Source organism: Dipodomys ordii, unplaced genomic scaffold (genome assembly GCF_000151885.1).
Source record: "Dipodomys ordii isolate 6190 unplaced genomic scaffold, Dord_2.0 Scaffold52, whole genome shotgun sequence".
NCBI lineage: Eukaryota > Metazoa > Chordata > Mammalia > Rodentia > Heteromyidae > Dipodomys > Dipodomys ordii.
In genome coordinates, this window is record NW_012267268.1 from 6,441,582 (window position 1) to 6,457,524 (window position 15,943).

Consider the following 15,943-nt stretch of genomic DNA (forward strand, 5'->3'; position numbering starts at 1 on the left):
CATAGACTTGACTGCAGGGAACCCAGCACGACCCTAACCACTCTGCCATCCTGGCATCCTCAGGCAAGGCTGGTGCAGGACCAAAATGCTCAGACCAGCTCTATCTCTGTTAAGTACTTGCTTCATAGAAGGTGTGATGCGGATACATTACTATATACTACAATGAATTAAAACATAGTAATTGTTTTGGTTGGTCATGGGGCCTGAACTCTGGACATGGGCGCTGTCCCTCAGCTCTTCAGCTCAAGGCTAGCACTCTACCACTTGAGCCACAGCACCACTTCCAGCTTTTTCTGCTTATGTGGTACTGAGGAATCGAACCCAGGGCCTCATGCATGCAAGGCAAGCACTCTACCACTGAGCCACCTTCCCAGTCCCATTATAATAATTTTTATACAGTAAAAAAATTATAAGACAATGCGTGGCTCAAGGGGTAAAGCACTTGCCTAGCCAGTGCAAGGTTCTGAGTTCAAATCCCAATACCAACACAACAACAAACTTTTAAAAAAGGAATTTCTTGAGTGAATTCCATAGAATGGGTATCGTGTTGGTGGCTTCGGTATTACAATCAGAAGCTCAAAATAGGGGTAGGAGGAACTTGCTCAAGAGTACACGGTGAAAGCTAAGCACTGGTGGCACACACCTAGCTACTCAGGAGGCTGAGATGTGAGGATAGAAGTTCAAAGCCAGCCAGGGCAGAAAATCTATAAGATCATATCCAATTAGTAGCACAAACCCAGGAGTAGAACTGTGTGTGGTTCAAGTGGTAGAACACCAGCCTTGAGTGGAAAAGCTAAGCAAGGATGGGAAGCCCTGAGTTCAAGCCTCAGTATCCACACACACACACAAAAAAAAACACAGTGTGACTCAAAGAGAGAGCCAGAATGCAGCCCAGAGCCATACTACAAGGCCACAGCCATACCCTTGACCACCCAACCTCATGGAGCCTGTTAACAATAGGAGATAACAGTGGATATGCATAATGAACTATCATTCAATGAATAACAACTATAATGGGGAAAATGTCTACTTTCTAATTATTTATGCTGATCTGGAGAAAGTTCATAAATTCTCTATGTAAGCTAAATCCAAACAGAATATTACAGCATTCTAAGTTCTTTCCCAGCTAGCTGGAGACTGAGCAGTTTACACTCCTCTTCTCTCCCTCAGCAACCTTCCCTTCAAGAGAGAACAGGAGACCATCCAGACTCCCTTCAAGAGAGAATAGACCATCCAGACCCTTCAGGATGGGTTGGTTTTACGAAGCTGCAAGCTGGCCTCCAAAGCTCACTCACTCACTCACCTGAATGAAGGCAGATGCTCTCTTTGCAGGGTCCCACAAAAACTCCACTGCATTCAGTTGGGTTGGGCTGGCCCTGGGGTCCAAGATACCAACAGACAGTGGAATATCTGTGTACACACACATACACACACAAAGGTGCAATTGTCAGCCTCTCCCAGTACTCAGAGAAGGATCCTCCACAGAGGGCCAAATTCCTGCACAATTTGCAATGCCAAAAGCTCTGGAAGGTAAGTCTGGCAGAACTCCCCTGGCACACAGCCTGACTTGAACTGCCGTGAAGCTCTTTGTAGACTTTATCCTTTCTGTGTGAACAGTCATTTGATTTTGCTGCAGAAATATGGTACATGATTTCCTGTTGGAAGTGTTCCCTGCCACCAGGGGGGTAACACACCCCATTACCATTCTGGCTGATTCCTAAGGTGCATCTGATCTCAAGGGATTGCAATGAAACTCTGTAGTCTAGTACCCAAATCCCAAAATTCCACTTCCATTATCAAAATCCTGTTAAACTTGGTATTTTTCTACAGAGCCTTCTTGGAATTCTTCTCTAACAAGAGGTCTTTATACTCTGTAGAAATTTGTTTTTCAAAGAAAAAGAGAGCTCCTTGAAGGCAGGACTTGAAAGTCATCTGAAGATGACAGCTAGTCAGAACCCCAACATTTCTTTTCTTTTTCTTTCCTTCTTTCCTTTCTTCCTTCCTTCCTTGAATTTTCTGAGACAAGGTGTCTCTAGGTAGCCCAGGCTACCTACCCCTTGAATCCTTGGGCCACCTGCTTCATGCCTCTTAAGAGAGCTGGGAATATGGACATGTATCACTGTGTCCAGCTTCATATGATGTCTACCATATGGCATCTACAAAGAGCTCCATAAAGGCTGCTGCCTCAGGCTGGGCTTGGCCAAGGAGACTCACCAATGTCCAGAATTCTGTCCCCCGGCCTGCTCCACCGCCAGCCTTCCAGCTGCTGGTGTTCTGTGTACTGCAGTCGGCGGTCATGGAAAACCACACGGATGATACTCTGTAAGGGAGGTGTGGGGTACACATCTCAGTGGAGGGCCAGGGGACCTCACCTACCTTCAGCCAGGGGACCCCACCTACCTCAAGTTCCACCTCTGGGGATCTGATTCTATGTACTGCTTTCTCCTTAGAACCCACAAATAGGAAGAATAAAGAATGCCATCATTTTCAGGATTACAAAAAAGATTTGACACATATGTGATGGATGGACCCTTTTGTGTAGATAAGCAAATAAACTGAAGCTCAGAAAGGTTCAGTAAGTGGCGGAGGCAGGCTTGAACCTGCAACTGTCTGATTTAGATCTGGTTTCATCAGCAAAGTTATTCTGGCCCTTGGTGCTGTGTAATCTCAGGACAGGATGCTACAGAGGACCAGAGTTGTAGCTTAGGGATGAGTTAAAACCCACCTTTCCCTTTGAGGTCTTTCCCCACCTCCACCCACATCACCCCTCATCCGGGTGGATATAACAGGACCTGAGGCCCAGGGCCCAAGGCTGACCTTCACATATTTTGTGTTCAGATCTTGAAAGTCTCCCAGCTTCCGGTTCTCCAATAGTCGGATTTCATAGGATTGACCTGGAGAGGGTTAACGATACATATCCTGTTTCTGAGTGTCCAAATTTGGGGCTCATCTAGCTAGCAGCCTTCTCAACACCCTCTATGGCCACCCAGGCCTCAAAGCCATGATGAGTATTACAGAAGAAAGTCTAGACTAATCTATCCCCCCCCAACTGTCCATCCAGCTTGGTGGGGCCTATGTCACCCCAAGGAATATACCATGTGACCCCTCCCCCTCAGAGATAGTACCTTGACATTTACCAAAGAAAGATATTCTAAAAAAAAATACAGTTAGCATTAAAAGGGACACATCTCCAATGGGGCACAGCCACTTAAATTCATGTTAGTAGTAATAACTAACCGTGCCATTCCTGAGAGCAGGTGTAAAGGAACCAAGACATTAAACATTGTCTCTAGTGGGAAAATGAGAAACATTTTTCCCAGTTAAAAGAATTCCATGCATTTCAAAGGGTGTGGAGATTCTATTCAGTGACATATAACCAACATAAGCTGGCACAAGAATATAAATAGAGCTGGGTGCTCATGGCTCATGCAAACAGTGCCCAGGCCCTGACTTCAAGCCTCACGGACTTACCTGCCTGGCTGTCATTGAACCACAATCTTCAGATCTCACCTGCCTGAGTCATTATAATTACAAGTGTGAGCCACTCGCTGCTGGCACCCTTTTCATTGTTAATAATTATAGACTTACAAGAAGATATAATTCAATGGTGGCATCTAATGTGATGATGATACATTATCAACCTGAGGTCTGACACTAACACAAAACAATTCACAAAACTAGATCTTACTCAGATCTCCTTGGGTTTTGCCTCTATCTATCTATCTATCTATCTATCTATCTATCTATCTATCTATCTATCTATCTATCTATCTGTCTATCTATCTGTCTGTCTGTCTGTCTGTCTGTCTGTCTGTCTGTCTGTCTGTCTCTCATACATATGCAGGTGTGTGAAATTTTAATCCATTTAAAGACTGTTTCTTTTTTAAGTATAGACCATCATCTTATGGCAAATAGCAAAATAAGTTACCATTAGATAAAATAATCAATTTGTCAAGGTAGAAGGGGAAATACTGATGAGAGGATAGAAACTTCATTTGGATAGGAAGACTAAGTTCAATATGATGACTATAGTTAACAACAGCATACTGTATTCTGAAGTTTGCTGACCTGTGAGGCAACGTATGTATTAATGTGACTTTTTTTTTGCCAGTCTGAACTCAGTGCCTGGGCATTGTTCCTGAACCTCTTTGTGTTCAACCACTCTACCACTTGAGCTGTAACACCACTTCCTCCTTTTTCTGAGTAGTTTACAAACTACCTTTCTACCTTAGCTAGCTTGTGATGGTTATCCTGAGATCTCAGCCTCCTGAGTAGCTAGGTTTACAGGTGTAAGCTACCAGCATCCAACTATTAGTGTGACTTAATCATCATATATGTACACGTTTCAAACTTAATTTTTTTTGGGGGGTCCAGTCATGGGGCCTGAACTCTGGGCCTGAGTGCTGTCCCTCAGCTCTTCAGCTCAAGGCTAGTGCTCTACCACTTGAGCCACAGAGCCACTTCTGGCTTTTTTCTTTTTGCTTATGTGGTGCTGAGGAATCGAACCCAGGGCCTCAGGCATGCAAGGCAAGCGCTATACCACTGAGCCAACTTCCCAGCCCTCAAACATAATGTTGTACATGACAAACATGTACAGCTTTAAGTGGTCAATGTTAAAAAGCAGCTTCTCATTATGTTATTTTAGCTCCCTATAATACACTTCATAGGAAAGGATTTTCTGAACCTGAAATCAACAGAAAAAAGGAAAATCTAGCCATAAAAAAGTAAAATTATACACACATATATAAAACAAAACTCCTAACAATGGATTTAAAAACCTAATAACTAACATATTATTGCATAGCTTAAAAGGCAACTGACTAGGGCTGGGAATGTGGCTTAGTGGTAGCCCTGGGTTTGATTCCTCAGTACCACATAAGCAGAAAAAGCCAGAAGTGGCGCTGTGGCTCAAGTGGTAGAGTGCTAGCCTTGAGCTGAAGAACTGAGGGACAGCGCCCAGGCCCTGAGTTCAGGCCCCACAACCAGACCCCCCCCAAAAAAAACAATTAAGAGTTCTGAGATGAGATGCTATTAAGGAATAATTCCTGTGAGCCCTAAATCCAATGAGAAGAATCTACTAGAAATACAGTGAAGGCAGAGGAAAAGAGGATGGCTAAGTGACCATGGAGAGAGAGACTATATCTTGAATGCCTGCAGCCAGCAGAAAGTAAACAAGGCACACCAGTTGTAGGTTTCCTACAGCACTGTCACCCTGCCTATCTTTCCATGATTTTTCAGCTTCCTGGACTGTAAGAGAATCATCTTCTGTCATGATCAGTCAAGGCACGTGCAGTCAATTTGTTAAAGCAGACATGGGAAACAAGCCAATGACTAATGAAATGGATAAAGAAAGGAAATTAAACCATTCAATCCAAATATCTGAGGAACAACAATTGCATGCTAAGTGCTATAGAGGTGAGCAGTGACTCAGCTGGTGTGGATATCAAAGAGCTCACCAGCACAATGGTGAACAGGATGGTGGCCAAGCCCAAACAGGCCCCCTCAGCCATGTCCGCTTCTGGGCTTTCATGGAGTTATCTTATGGTATGCCCAAGCAAATGCTTCTCCAATAGAAGACCCAGCACTGCTCTGGGTTATGATGGGTGTCTTTCCCATCACAGGGAAGAGCAGCAAACCCCAAATCCATCCTGCCTCACCAGCCTGCTTGAAGAACATGATTCGTTAAAGGAACTTGCTGACTAATTCAACTCATCTAACTTTCTGCCAAAGGTAGATTTTCTAAGAGACATTTCCTGGCTCCTGAACCAAGAGTCCAGCACTCCCTGCAAGGACATACAACGCACGGTCCACACCCGAACTGGTTTTTCCAGTGTCCTCCACCTTCCCTGATGAAAATGTAGATGACACTGGCAGAGGCCCAAGGCCCAGATGGCCATTATGTGAATTTACAGGCACCTCTGGAGACCAATTAGCACTGACCCCAGGTTCTGTGGGGCAGCCTCGACTCAGGCCAAGTACCAGGGGTAGAGGGCAGGTAGAGGTTCCACTGAGGGGCCTCTCAGAGCAGAGGCATTCAGTACGGCCTCAGGCCAGGATCATGCCATCACAGCAGAGTTCCACTCTAGGGCCTCTCCCCTGTCACACTGTACCTCCAGCCTGGCTCAAGCCTGCAGATGGAAATCCAGCCAGCCTGTCCCAAAGCCAACAAATGGGGGAGAAGATGGAGCCCCCATCCCCACGGCATGGTGCTACCCAGTAGGCTCTCCTCCAGTCACACACTAGATCATGAAATGTGGACCCTGATCATGAAATGTGGACCCTGTTACCTAGTCAGAATGGATTCTGCACATGAGCAAGAACCATGGAACCCATAAAGTCATATGGAGACCCAAATTGTGTCTATTCTGCTCATCCCTGCACTGTCCAGAATACAAATGCTTCCATGTGATTTCCTATACTTTGCAGTGTTCTTCTAGGCAGAAACTATGGGATGTGTAAAGGTAAAACATACTCTTGTCCTCAAAGGGTTGGCAATTTTCTGGACACTTCAAGTGGGGCCGGAAAGGGGCTAGGATAAAACAGACACTGAAAATTTCACTAGAAGATAAAAGAGATGCAAAGGTGGGTGCTATTCAGCCCTATCACGAGGATGAACATGACAGTAAGAACCTGAAGAGTGGATAGACTTTCAATCATCAAGGGAAAGAATGAACAAGCCAGTATTCCTAAGCAAAACTGCAAGGCTTCTAGGAAACAGTAACTAAAAGCGTCATTCATGAAGAACAAAGGTATTAGCAGGTAATATACACAGGTATTAACTCCCTAGACTCCAGAACAAGTTAAAAGCAAGGTTTAGAATTCTTTTGGACAGGGAGAAGTAAAGGCCCAGAGCAGCTACCTGCTTAGGGCAAGATCACAAAGCTAGTTAGACTGAGCTAGGCAGTTGTACGTGATTCCCTTTCAACTTCTTTCTGGAAGGCACCTGCTTCCATTTTGCCTCCAGGGACTTACAGCATAACTCCCTCCCCTGTTACGATATTTGTTGCCTACAATCTAAACAATTCTTTGAGAAGGTAAAACATCACTAAAGGAGGCAAGAGTTAAAATTACAAAAATGTGCTATGCTTATGAAAAGTTTATCTTAGAATTACACACACACACACACAACACACACACACACACACACACACACACACACACACACACACACACACCAAATAAAATAACCTCCACCTAGTTGCAATCCATCTGGCAGGACATGGTTGAGCTCCTTTATGGACATTACTTTTCTGTCTACTCGATCTCAGTCTAAGCTCTTCCTTCTCTTCACAGCTCAAATACTCAATGCCCTTGAACTTGGTTCTCTGAACCCAGACAGGCCTTAAAAGTTTGACAGATTCATAATCACAACCTGCCATGTCAACTCATGATTAACTGTTCCCAAACCATTTACAATGCTCTTAAGATGTTGTAAAGTTATGGTAACTAAACCCATGACATTCTTTTGTTGTTGTTGTTGTTGTTGGTTGTGGGGCTCGAACTCTGGGCTTGGGTGCTGTCCCCACACTCTCAGCTCAAGGCGAGTGCTCTACCGCTTGAGCCACAGTGCCACTTCCAGTTTTCTAATGGTTTATTGGAGATAAGAGTATCATGGAGTTTCCTGCCTGGTCTGGCTTTGAACCACGATCCTCAGATCTCAGCCTCCTGAGTAGCTAGGATTACAGGCATGAGCCACTGGCTTCCAGCCTATGCCATTCTTGTAATGAAAACAGAACCACAAAAATCAGACTAAGTAGCCCAGAATAGATCTACATATGTAAAAACAGGATAAAGGATAATGTAGGACATGAGTTATCCACGTGGAAAAATAAATCCCTACCTCACACTATATTGGAAAATCAATTGAATGAGAAATCAATTGAGTTATAAAGACAAAATCCTGAACTTTTCATTCATATACATATATAGCTATACAAAAATTCATACACACATATCATATATGAGCCTGATACTAGTGGTTCCTGCTTGTAATCCTAGCTACTCAGAAGGATGAGATGAGAGGATCATAGAAAAAGCCAGGGCTGGGAAGGTAGCTCAGTGGTAGAGTGCTTGCCTTGAATGCATGAGGCCCTGGGTTTGATTCCTCAGCACCACATAAGCAGAAAAAGCCAGAAGTGGTGCTGTGGCTCAAGTGGTAGATTTGCTAGCCTTGAGCTGAAGAGCTGAGGGACAGCACCCAGGCCAAGAGTTCAGGTCCCATTACCAACCAAAAAAAAAAATAAAAGCCAACCCTGGCAGGAAAATATGTGAAACTCTTGATCTCCAATTAACTAGCAAAAAGGCAAAAGTAGAGCTGATTTAAATGGTAAAACTCCAGCCGTGAGTGAAAAAAAAACAAACAAGAGCACAAGGCCTTGAGTTCAAGCCTTAATACTGGCAAAGGAGAAAGAAAGAGAAAGATAGAGGAAGAAAGGAAACCAGGAAGAGAGAATAGAAAACTTCCAGAGGTAGAAGACACTTGAAGTAAACAAACCTACCATGATTACATCAAAGACAATCAAAATGCTGCTCATTTTTATGGCTAAATTGGAATAGAAAAAAATTTCTGCACATGGAAATTACCAACATAAATTTCTCACTATTGGCTTTGCTTTTGGGGCAAGAAGAGCAACCAATTTAGAAAGAGTTAACCACAGAAGCAAATTTAGCAAGGCTGAAAATCATACATTGAGTATATGGGTGTTTTATCTTTTGAGTTTGAAATTAAATCCCACAATCTTCCCCTCACACGTGTACACACACTCATGCATGTACGTACACGTGTATGCACACACACAGTAGAGAAGCAGTTGGACATCCTAATCTATACTGGTTCTGCCTTCTGACTGTCCAGCTCTGAAGGTACTTGTTCCAGCTACATGCTAAGTACAGGCGTAATAGTGACCATGCTCTTTCACAGAGCACTGCATTTAGCTGCATGGAATTTTACTCATTAAAAAGGGATATGGTACTGTTTGTAAAGAAATGGAAAGACCTGGAAAATATTATGTTAAGAGAAGTTAAGTCAGGTCAGAGAGACAAAGAATGCCTGTTTTTTCTTATATGTGGAAGCTAGATTTTGCTTATAAACTTGTAAGTAAATGCATTGGGTGGTATATAAGTATATACAAATGTATTAACTGAAATGTGGTAGATTCAAGAGAGAACTCAAGCTAGGCACCAGTCACTCACTCCTGTAATGCTAGCTACTCAATAGGCTGAAATCTGAGGATTGCAGTTCAAAAGCCAGCCCAGGCAGGAAAGGCTGTCAGACTCTTATCTCCAATTAACCACCAGAAAACAGGAAGTAGCACTCTGGCTCAAATGGTAAAGAGCTAGCTCACCTTAAGCTGAAGAGCTGAGGGACAGTGCTTAGGCCCAGAGTTCAAGCCCCATGACTGACAAAAGAGAGAGAGAGAGAGAGAGAGAGAGAGAATTCCTTAGGAAGGCTAAGTCAAAGTTAAGCAAAATAAAATACCAGAAAATGGGTACTCGAAAGTAGTAGGTGGGGGTCAAGGGTGGTCAAGAAGAGTGAGGGAAGGGGTGGGTTGGAAAGGATGGGTGAGAATATTGAAAAGGGTGAACTCGATCAAGATGTACTGTATTCATAAACTGCTTTGTCAAGTGGCAATTCCTTTGTACAACCACTTTCATCAAAAAGATGAAATCAAAGGAAGCATGTGTCTCAAGAGGTACAACACCATCTATGAGTTAAAAAGCTGTATGAGAGCACCAGGCCCAGTTCAAGGCCAGGTAAGGGCACAAAAGAGAAAAGGAGAGGGGAGGGAGAGGAGGAATACAATATGGAGGGAGGGAAGGGGAGGCCTTTCTCCTGTGTTGTCTCCTGCACAGCTTACCATCTGTCTTGGGGTGTAAGCAAGTTCATGGCTTTGCATCAATGTCACCTCATTCCTTCTCTCTCCACCCACCTCCCACATAACCATGTATACATGTGCTTACAATCACACACAGGCACACACTCACAAATATACACATTCACAAAGGCATGTACATAATAGTATGCTCACACATACTCACACATATGCTCATACATACATATTCATGCATGTTCATGCACACTTGCATGCCCACATGCACACACATACACACATACACAGCCAATCATAATTTCCAATAAGGCACACATTCTTTCCCACTTTGCTTCATTTACTGTATTCTCCCTTCTGTCCATTCCTGCTCATCCCCCTCAGGGTTGACCTAGTATACAGTTGATGTACTGAATCCATGGTTCCATACCCACAGATTCAAGCAGCAGCAGAGATGGAATATTCATAGACACTCTTGTGAATTGAACGGAAACAGACTTTTTCCTCACTATTATTATTTAACAATATACAACCATTTACATTGTACTAGGCATTACAAAAGATCTTTTTTAGAGATAGCCAGGCACCAAAAGCAAAGAAAAGTGAATGTACTAATAAGTTGAAGTGATAAAGTGCAAATTATAGACCAGTTAAAAGAAGGAATGTCTGGCCAGGTTTCAGTAGCTCACACCTGTAATCCTAACTACTCAGGAGGCTGAGATCTGAGGATCATGATTGGAAGCTAGCTTAGACAGCAAAGTCCATGAGACTTTTATCTGCAATTAAACACCAGAGAGCCAGAAGTAGAGCTGTGGCCCAAGCGGGTGAGCAAAAGCTTGTACACAAAAGCTCAGGGACAGTTCTCAGGCCTTCAGTTCAAGCCCCAGGACACACACACACACACACACGCACACACACATACGGCATGTCTTTGCTATGGGAAGCATTACGGGGGGAAAAAATGAATCAAACATCCACAGTATTGAGATAAAGAGACACTATAAATAAATCATGCCCCCCCCAAAAAATACAATTAAGCAGCATCAATGTTCGTGTGAGTTCTGTAGCTGGCTTGAGAACTTGGGAAAGCTCCTAGGTTTGGAGTCTGGCTTCCATTAAGCCTACTGATTTCTGATCTCTAAAATGTGTGGGGCATTTGATACTGATGCATGGGGTTCTGGAAGGTAGAAGGCAGTCCCAGCCTGGCAAGTAGATGTAGCTTGCAGATGAAAGGGGGGAGGGGGTGGTTAGGCAACTCCCACCAATTTCAAAACTTTTAAAGGCATTTCTAAAACTAGTGGTAACAGAGCTTCACATTCTGAATGTCAACTAGACCTGTGCAAGTGGCTCCCAACTCAACTCCCTGAGCCAAGGTGACTTGTGGATGGGAGGAGCTGGGGCAGTCAGGCTCCACCCACCACCCCTAGCCCACCAGCACTGTGGGCTGAGCCCTGGAGACCCTCTCTCTTACTTAACCCTCACCTGGATATGGGCTCAGCCTAATGCCACATCCCACCATCACCTCAGAATGGTGGCTTGGAGCCTATCCACAGGGATGGGTAGGAAAGCTTCCTCTACCTTCCTTAGACTTCAAGCCCTTTCCCACTCTGACCATTTGAGGACCAAAGATTGGGAGGGCCCTATGCCTAGGCCCTGCCAGGCACTCAACAAACCTTTTTTCTCAAGCAACCCAACAATATCCAAAACCTGGCCTAGGGGCAGTGGCAAAGTTTTCATATAAGGAGACAAACTATTTTGAATTCAAGGGATCATCAGATCTCACAATTGCTCTGCTACAGAAACTAGGAATCAAAACTAACACAAACCACCCAGGAGGGCACAGATCTCTTCAGGCAAACTTTTTTCTGGACATCTAGTTTCCCTGGACCAGTCCCCCGCAGCCTCAACTCTGTCTACAGTTAGAGCAGGTGACAGGTTGCTCATTAACGGTGGCCAAACTGACAGTAAATCCCCTAAAGCAACAAGACAGCTAGTTAGCCAAAGCAAGAACATAAAATCTTGCGCATTCTCACTAATGATTAAAGAAATGTCAAATGAAAAAAACACAGTGCCTGATTCTCATCAGGTTGGGAAAATAGATATAAATAACAGACTGCCAAGAACCCCTAAGACAAAGACTTGGGGAAGAGGATCCTCTTCCACCTGTGCTAGGAAGGGGAGATCATCTTGGGTCCTGGCCTACTGGACATTTTGACAAAGTTTATCAATATTAAAAATGCACAGAGCCTGAGAGCCAGCCACTCCATCACCAGGACTACAGACTTATCTATACAGATGCCTAAAGATATTTGCATAAGTTGGAAGCTTGCAATCCTAGCTACTCAACAGGCTGAGATGTGAGGATTGAGGTTGAAAGGCAGCCTCATCAGACAAATTTGAGAGACTCTTATTCTCAATTAACCATCAAAATGACAAAAGCAGAAGTATGGCTCAAGTGGTGGAGTGAAAAAGCGAATCAAGAGCTCTAGGCCCTGAGTTCTAGTCCAACTACAACTACAGCCTCAAAAAAAAAAAAAAAAGAAAGGGAGGGAGGGAGGGAGAGAAGGAAGGAAGGAAGGAAAGGAAAGGGAGAGAGAGAAAAAAAAAACAAACAGCAATGTTATAGAAAACAGGGATAGTCTAAAATGGTCCAGGGACAGCTACACACAGCTCTTCATTCTGGTCTGATCTTGGGCAAAACCTGCTATAAAAGACACAAAAAGGGCCCTGGGTTTGATTCCAGAACTACAAAAAAATAAATGTTATAGGAAATGTACTCATTGCCTTACTCATGTAAATGTAACCCCTCTGTACCCTATCTTTACAATAAAAATGTTTCAAAAAATTTTTAAATATTTAAGGAATATTGTCAGGATTATTGGTTCTGCTGGGTGCTGGTAGCTCATGTCTATAATCCTAACTACTCAGAAGGCTGAGATCCAAAGGATTGTAGTTCAAAGCCAGCCTGGTCAGGAATATCCATGGGACTCTTATCTCTTATAATAAACAACTAGGAAAGCAGAAGTGGAGCTGTGGCTCAAAGTGGTAGAGGGCTAGCCTTGAGCAAAAGAACTCAGGAACAGTACCCAGGCGGAGTTGAAGCCCCATGACCAACATAAATAAATAAATAAATAAACAAATAAGATGATTGGTCCTATTTTAATAGGACTGCATGATGGTCCATAATATTATATCAATATCACATCCTCTAAGTTTTGATAGTAGAATTGTAGTTACATATAAGAATGCCCCAGGAAGTAGTGCTGTGACTCAAGCAGTAGAGTACTTGCCTTGAGCTGAAGAGCGCAGGGACAGCGCCCAGGCCCAGAGTTCAAGCCCCATGACCAACAAAAAAAAACAAAAACAAAAAACAGAATACCCTTGTTCTCAGGAAATATATGCTAAACTATTTAAGAATAAAGCACCACATTAGTTGTCTGCAACTAGTTCTCCAATGATTCAAGGAGAAAAAAATACATAGAGATATCTACATGGTTACTATGGCACCTTTTCCCTACCAACAAATGCAGGTACACATAAAGATAAGCACATCTATATATAAATACATACAAGTACATACACAGCGCTATATTTATATTTCCATGCATTTGTTATGTGTAGAGAGAAGAGATAAAGCAAATGGAACACAACATTAAGAAATTGGTGAGTCTAGTGAAGAATATAGTTAGTACATGATACAAACCTTTGATATCTTCCAGTTTAAAATTTAAAATCTAAATTAAAAGTCAAAAAGAAATTTAAATTAGGTTTATAGTAAAAAAAATTATATTGTAGACAAGAAATATTTTCTCTCACACACAGGAAAAGCAAATTACTCGGTAAAAAGTACAACACACTATGATTACTCTTTTGCTTGAAAATAATCTATACACATGGTGGAGAACTTGCCTAGTATTTGTAAGGCCCTGAGCTTGTTCCCTAGCATTGCAAATAATAATATTAATAATTAATTAAAATAAAATATACAAATACCCCAATATATGAGTCTTATATATGCATCTAATACTGACTAAATAAGAACCTTCCCCTTTGAAATTTCTTAAAATATATATTTTTTATATATAATTCCAATGCTGGCTTTCAAAAAGTAGGAACATAAAAATTTTAAATGTATTACCTGTAAATTTGAAAAACATACCAAGAAAAGAGGGATAAGTACCTCTAACTGTCCCAAGATCATGACAGATATTTACAACAGCAGCAATTGCTATTGACTTTTCCAGGGTCAAGTTGGCACCCAAAGCCAATAAGACAAGTGGGCATTGGAAGAACACAATCCTATTAAGAGAACACAGAGCAGGCAGGTGCATGGGGCCTCCAACTCCTGGTCTTACCAAGAGACTACCCTAAAGAACCTCCAGAACAATATAATTGTGTTGCTTTAGAGTTAAAGGAGAAAAGAGCTGTGCCAGGCTCTGGTTCATGCCTATAAATCCTAGCTACTCAAGAGTCTGAGATCCAAGGATCCTGGTATAAAGCCAGCCCAGCTAGGCAAGTCATGAGACTCTTGATTCCCAATTAATGACCAAAAATTCTAAAACAGAACTGTGGCTCAAATGGTAGAGCTCCTACCTTATCAGCATGTCGCTATCAGCAGAAGGCAGGACTGCTGTGAGCACTGAAATGCCACACCTGCAAGCTGGCATAGGACATGACTCAGCCGATGGCCATCCCCACCTACTAGCCACCAGACTGCGCTGAAGGACTTCCTCCCACCATTTTCACATTATCTCCACACCTGAGCCCTGTGGTCCAAGACCTCAGAGGCAGGAGGCAGCCTGCTGAAAGGTGCCCTGAGACAGAGCACATTATCTTCCAAAGGTCAGCTGCAGCCACCACAGCACTGCCCAGAGCAGCCCACCCCAGCTGGCCTCATCTTGGGCTGTGCTCACTAAGCCCAGTGACTCTGCCAATGGGCAGAACCCAGAGCCGGGCCTCCTGCCCACCTCACAGTGTTCCCAAGAACAGGAGGCAATTGCACAGGCGAGCCAAGATTTACAGGCTGTTTACTTTCCAACAGTTGCTGGCTTAGGTAATTAATGCCACATAAAACATAGTAGAGGCCATCATTACCCCCAGAGAATGGAGGACAGGATGCCAACAGTCCTGTAAGAATAACAGAGGTAGAAAACACAATACTGTACCTATAGTGCCTGCCATGTACAGTTTGGTCACCTTCATAGGTTCAGTATTATACAAGTGTCCATAGTGTAACATAGAGCACTTACACTTAATGTCCTGCAAGGGGAAAGGCTCTGCTACCTACAGACCTAAGCCGTAATCCTGACGGACCATCGCCTGCTGGCATTTCACCTTCTTCCGGCTTTCAAATGCCATGGTCTGGGCAGTCTGCCTGGCACACAAGCAGATCCGCAGAAAAATCTTGTATGTGTGTCCAAAAAAAAGTAAACTGGTGGCTCACACCTGTAATCCTAGCTACTCAGAAGCTAAAATCTGAAGATTGTTGTTCAAAACCAGCCCAGGCAGAAAAATTGTGAGACTCCTATCTCCAATTAACCACCAGAAAACCCAGAGTGGCACTGTGGCTCAAAGTGGTAGAGTGCTAGCCTTGAGCAGAAAAAGCTCAGGGACAGCACCCAGGCCATGAGGTCAGCCCTATGACCAAAAAAAAAAAAAAAAAAAAAGTAAACCATGTCCTGGATGTTTCTGGAAGGGGTGTTTCCAGAGCACCCTGCAGGCAGGGGAACCCAAGGAGAGATAAAAGGAGAGGTGAAGAGAAGCCAGCCAGTAGTCACCCCTCAACAACATAAGCAACAAAGCGACTGGCTGATAATACACAAGATAAAATAAGTACCACAAATTTACACTGATACAACTAAGTAAATAAGTAAATTCATGGGAGAGAAACTCTTATTACCATAGTATTCCAAATAGTGTTAAAAAAAAAAGCAGAAATAGAAAAATCACCCAAAAGGGAAATGCAGCAGTACTCAAGATTTACCAATGGATGCAGATAGAAATTGATGGAGGTGTGACATGGACCAAAAGAGAAAGAAAGAAAGAAAGAAAGAAAGAAAGAAAGAAAGAAAGAAAGAAAGAAAGAAAGAAAGAAAGAAAGAAAGAAAGAAAGAAAG

General features: G+C 43.1%; 1 protein-coding gene across 1 annotated transcript in view; it reads right to left on the reverse strand.

Annotated features, from left to right (window-relative positions):
* Positions 1-15,943, reverse strand: part of Tfcp2l1 (transcription factor CP2-like 1) — a 55,999-nt gene that overhangs the window by 24,165 nt on the left and 15,891 nt on the right. The window contains exons 3-5 of the mRNA XM_013020670.1: positions 2,818-2,894; positions 2,215-2,320; positions 1,304-1,410 (exon numbers count right to left, since the gene is read on the reverse strand). Of these exons, the coding sequence (XP_012876124.1) occupies positions 1,304-1,410; positions 2,215-2,320; positions 2,818-2,894 (290 nt within the window). The remainder of the gene's footprint in view (positions 1-1,303; positions 1,411-2,214; positions 2,321-2,817; positions 2,895-15,943) is intronic.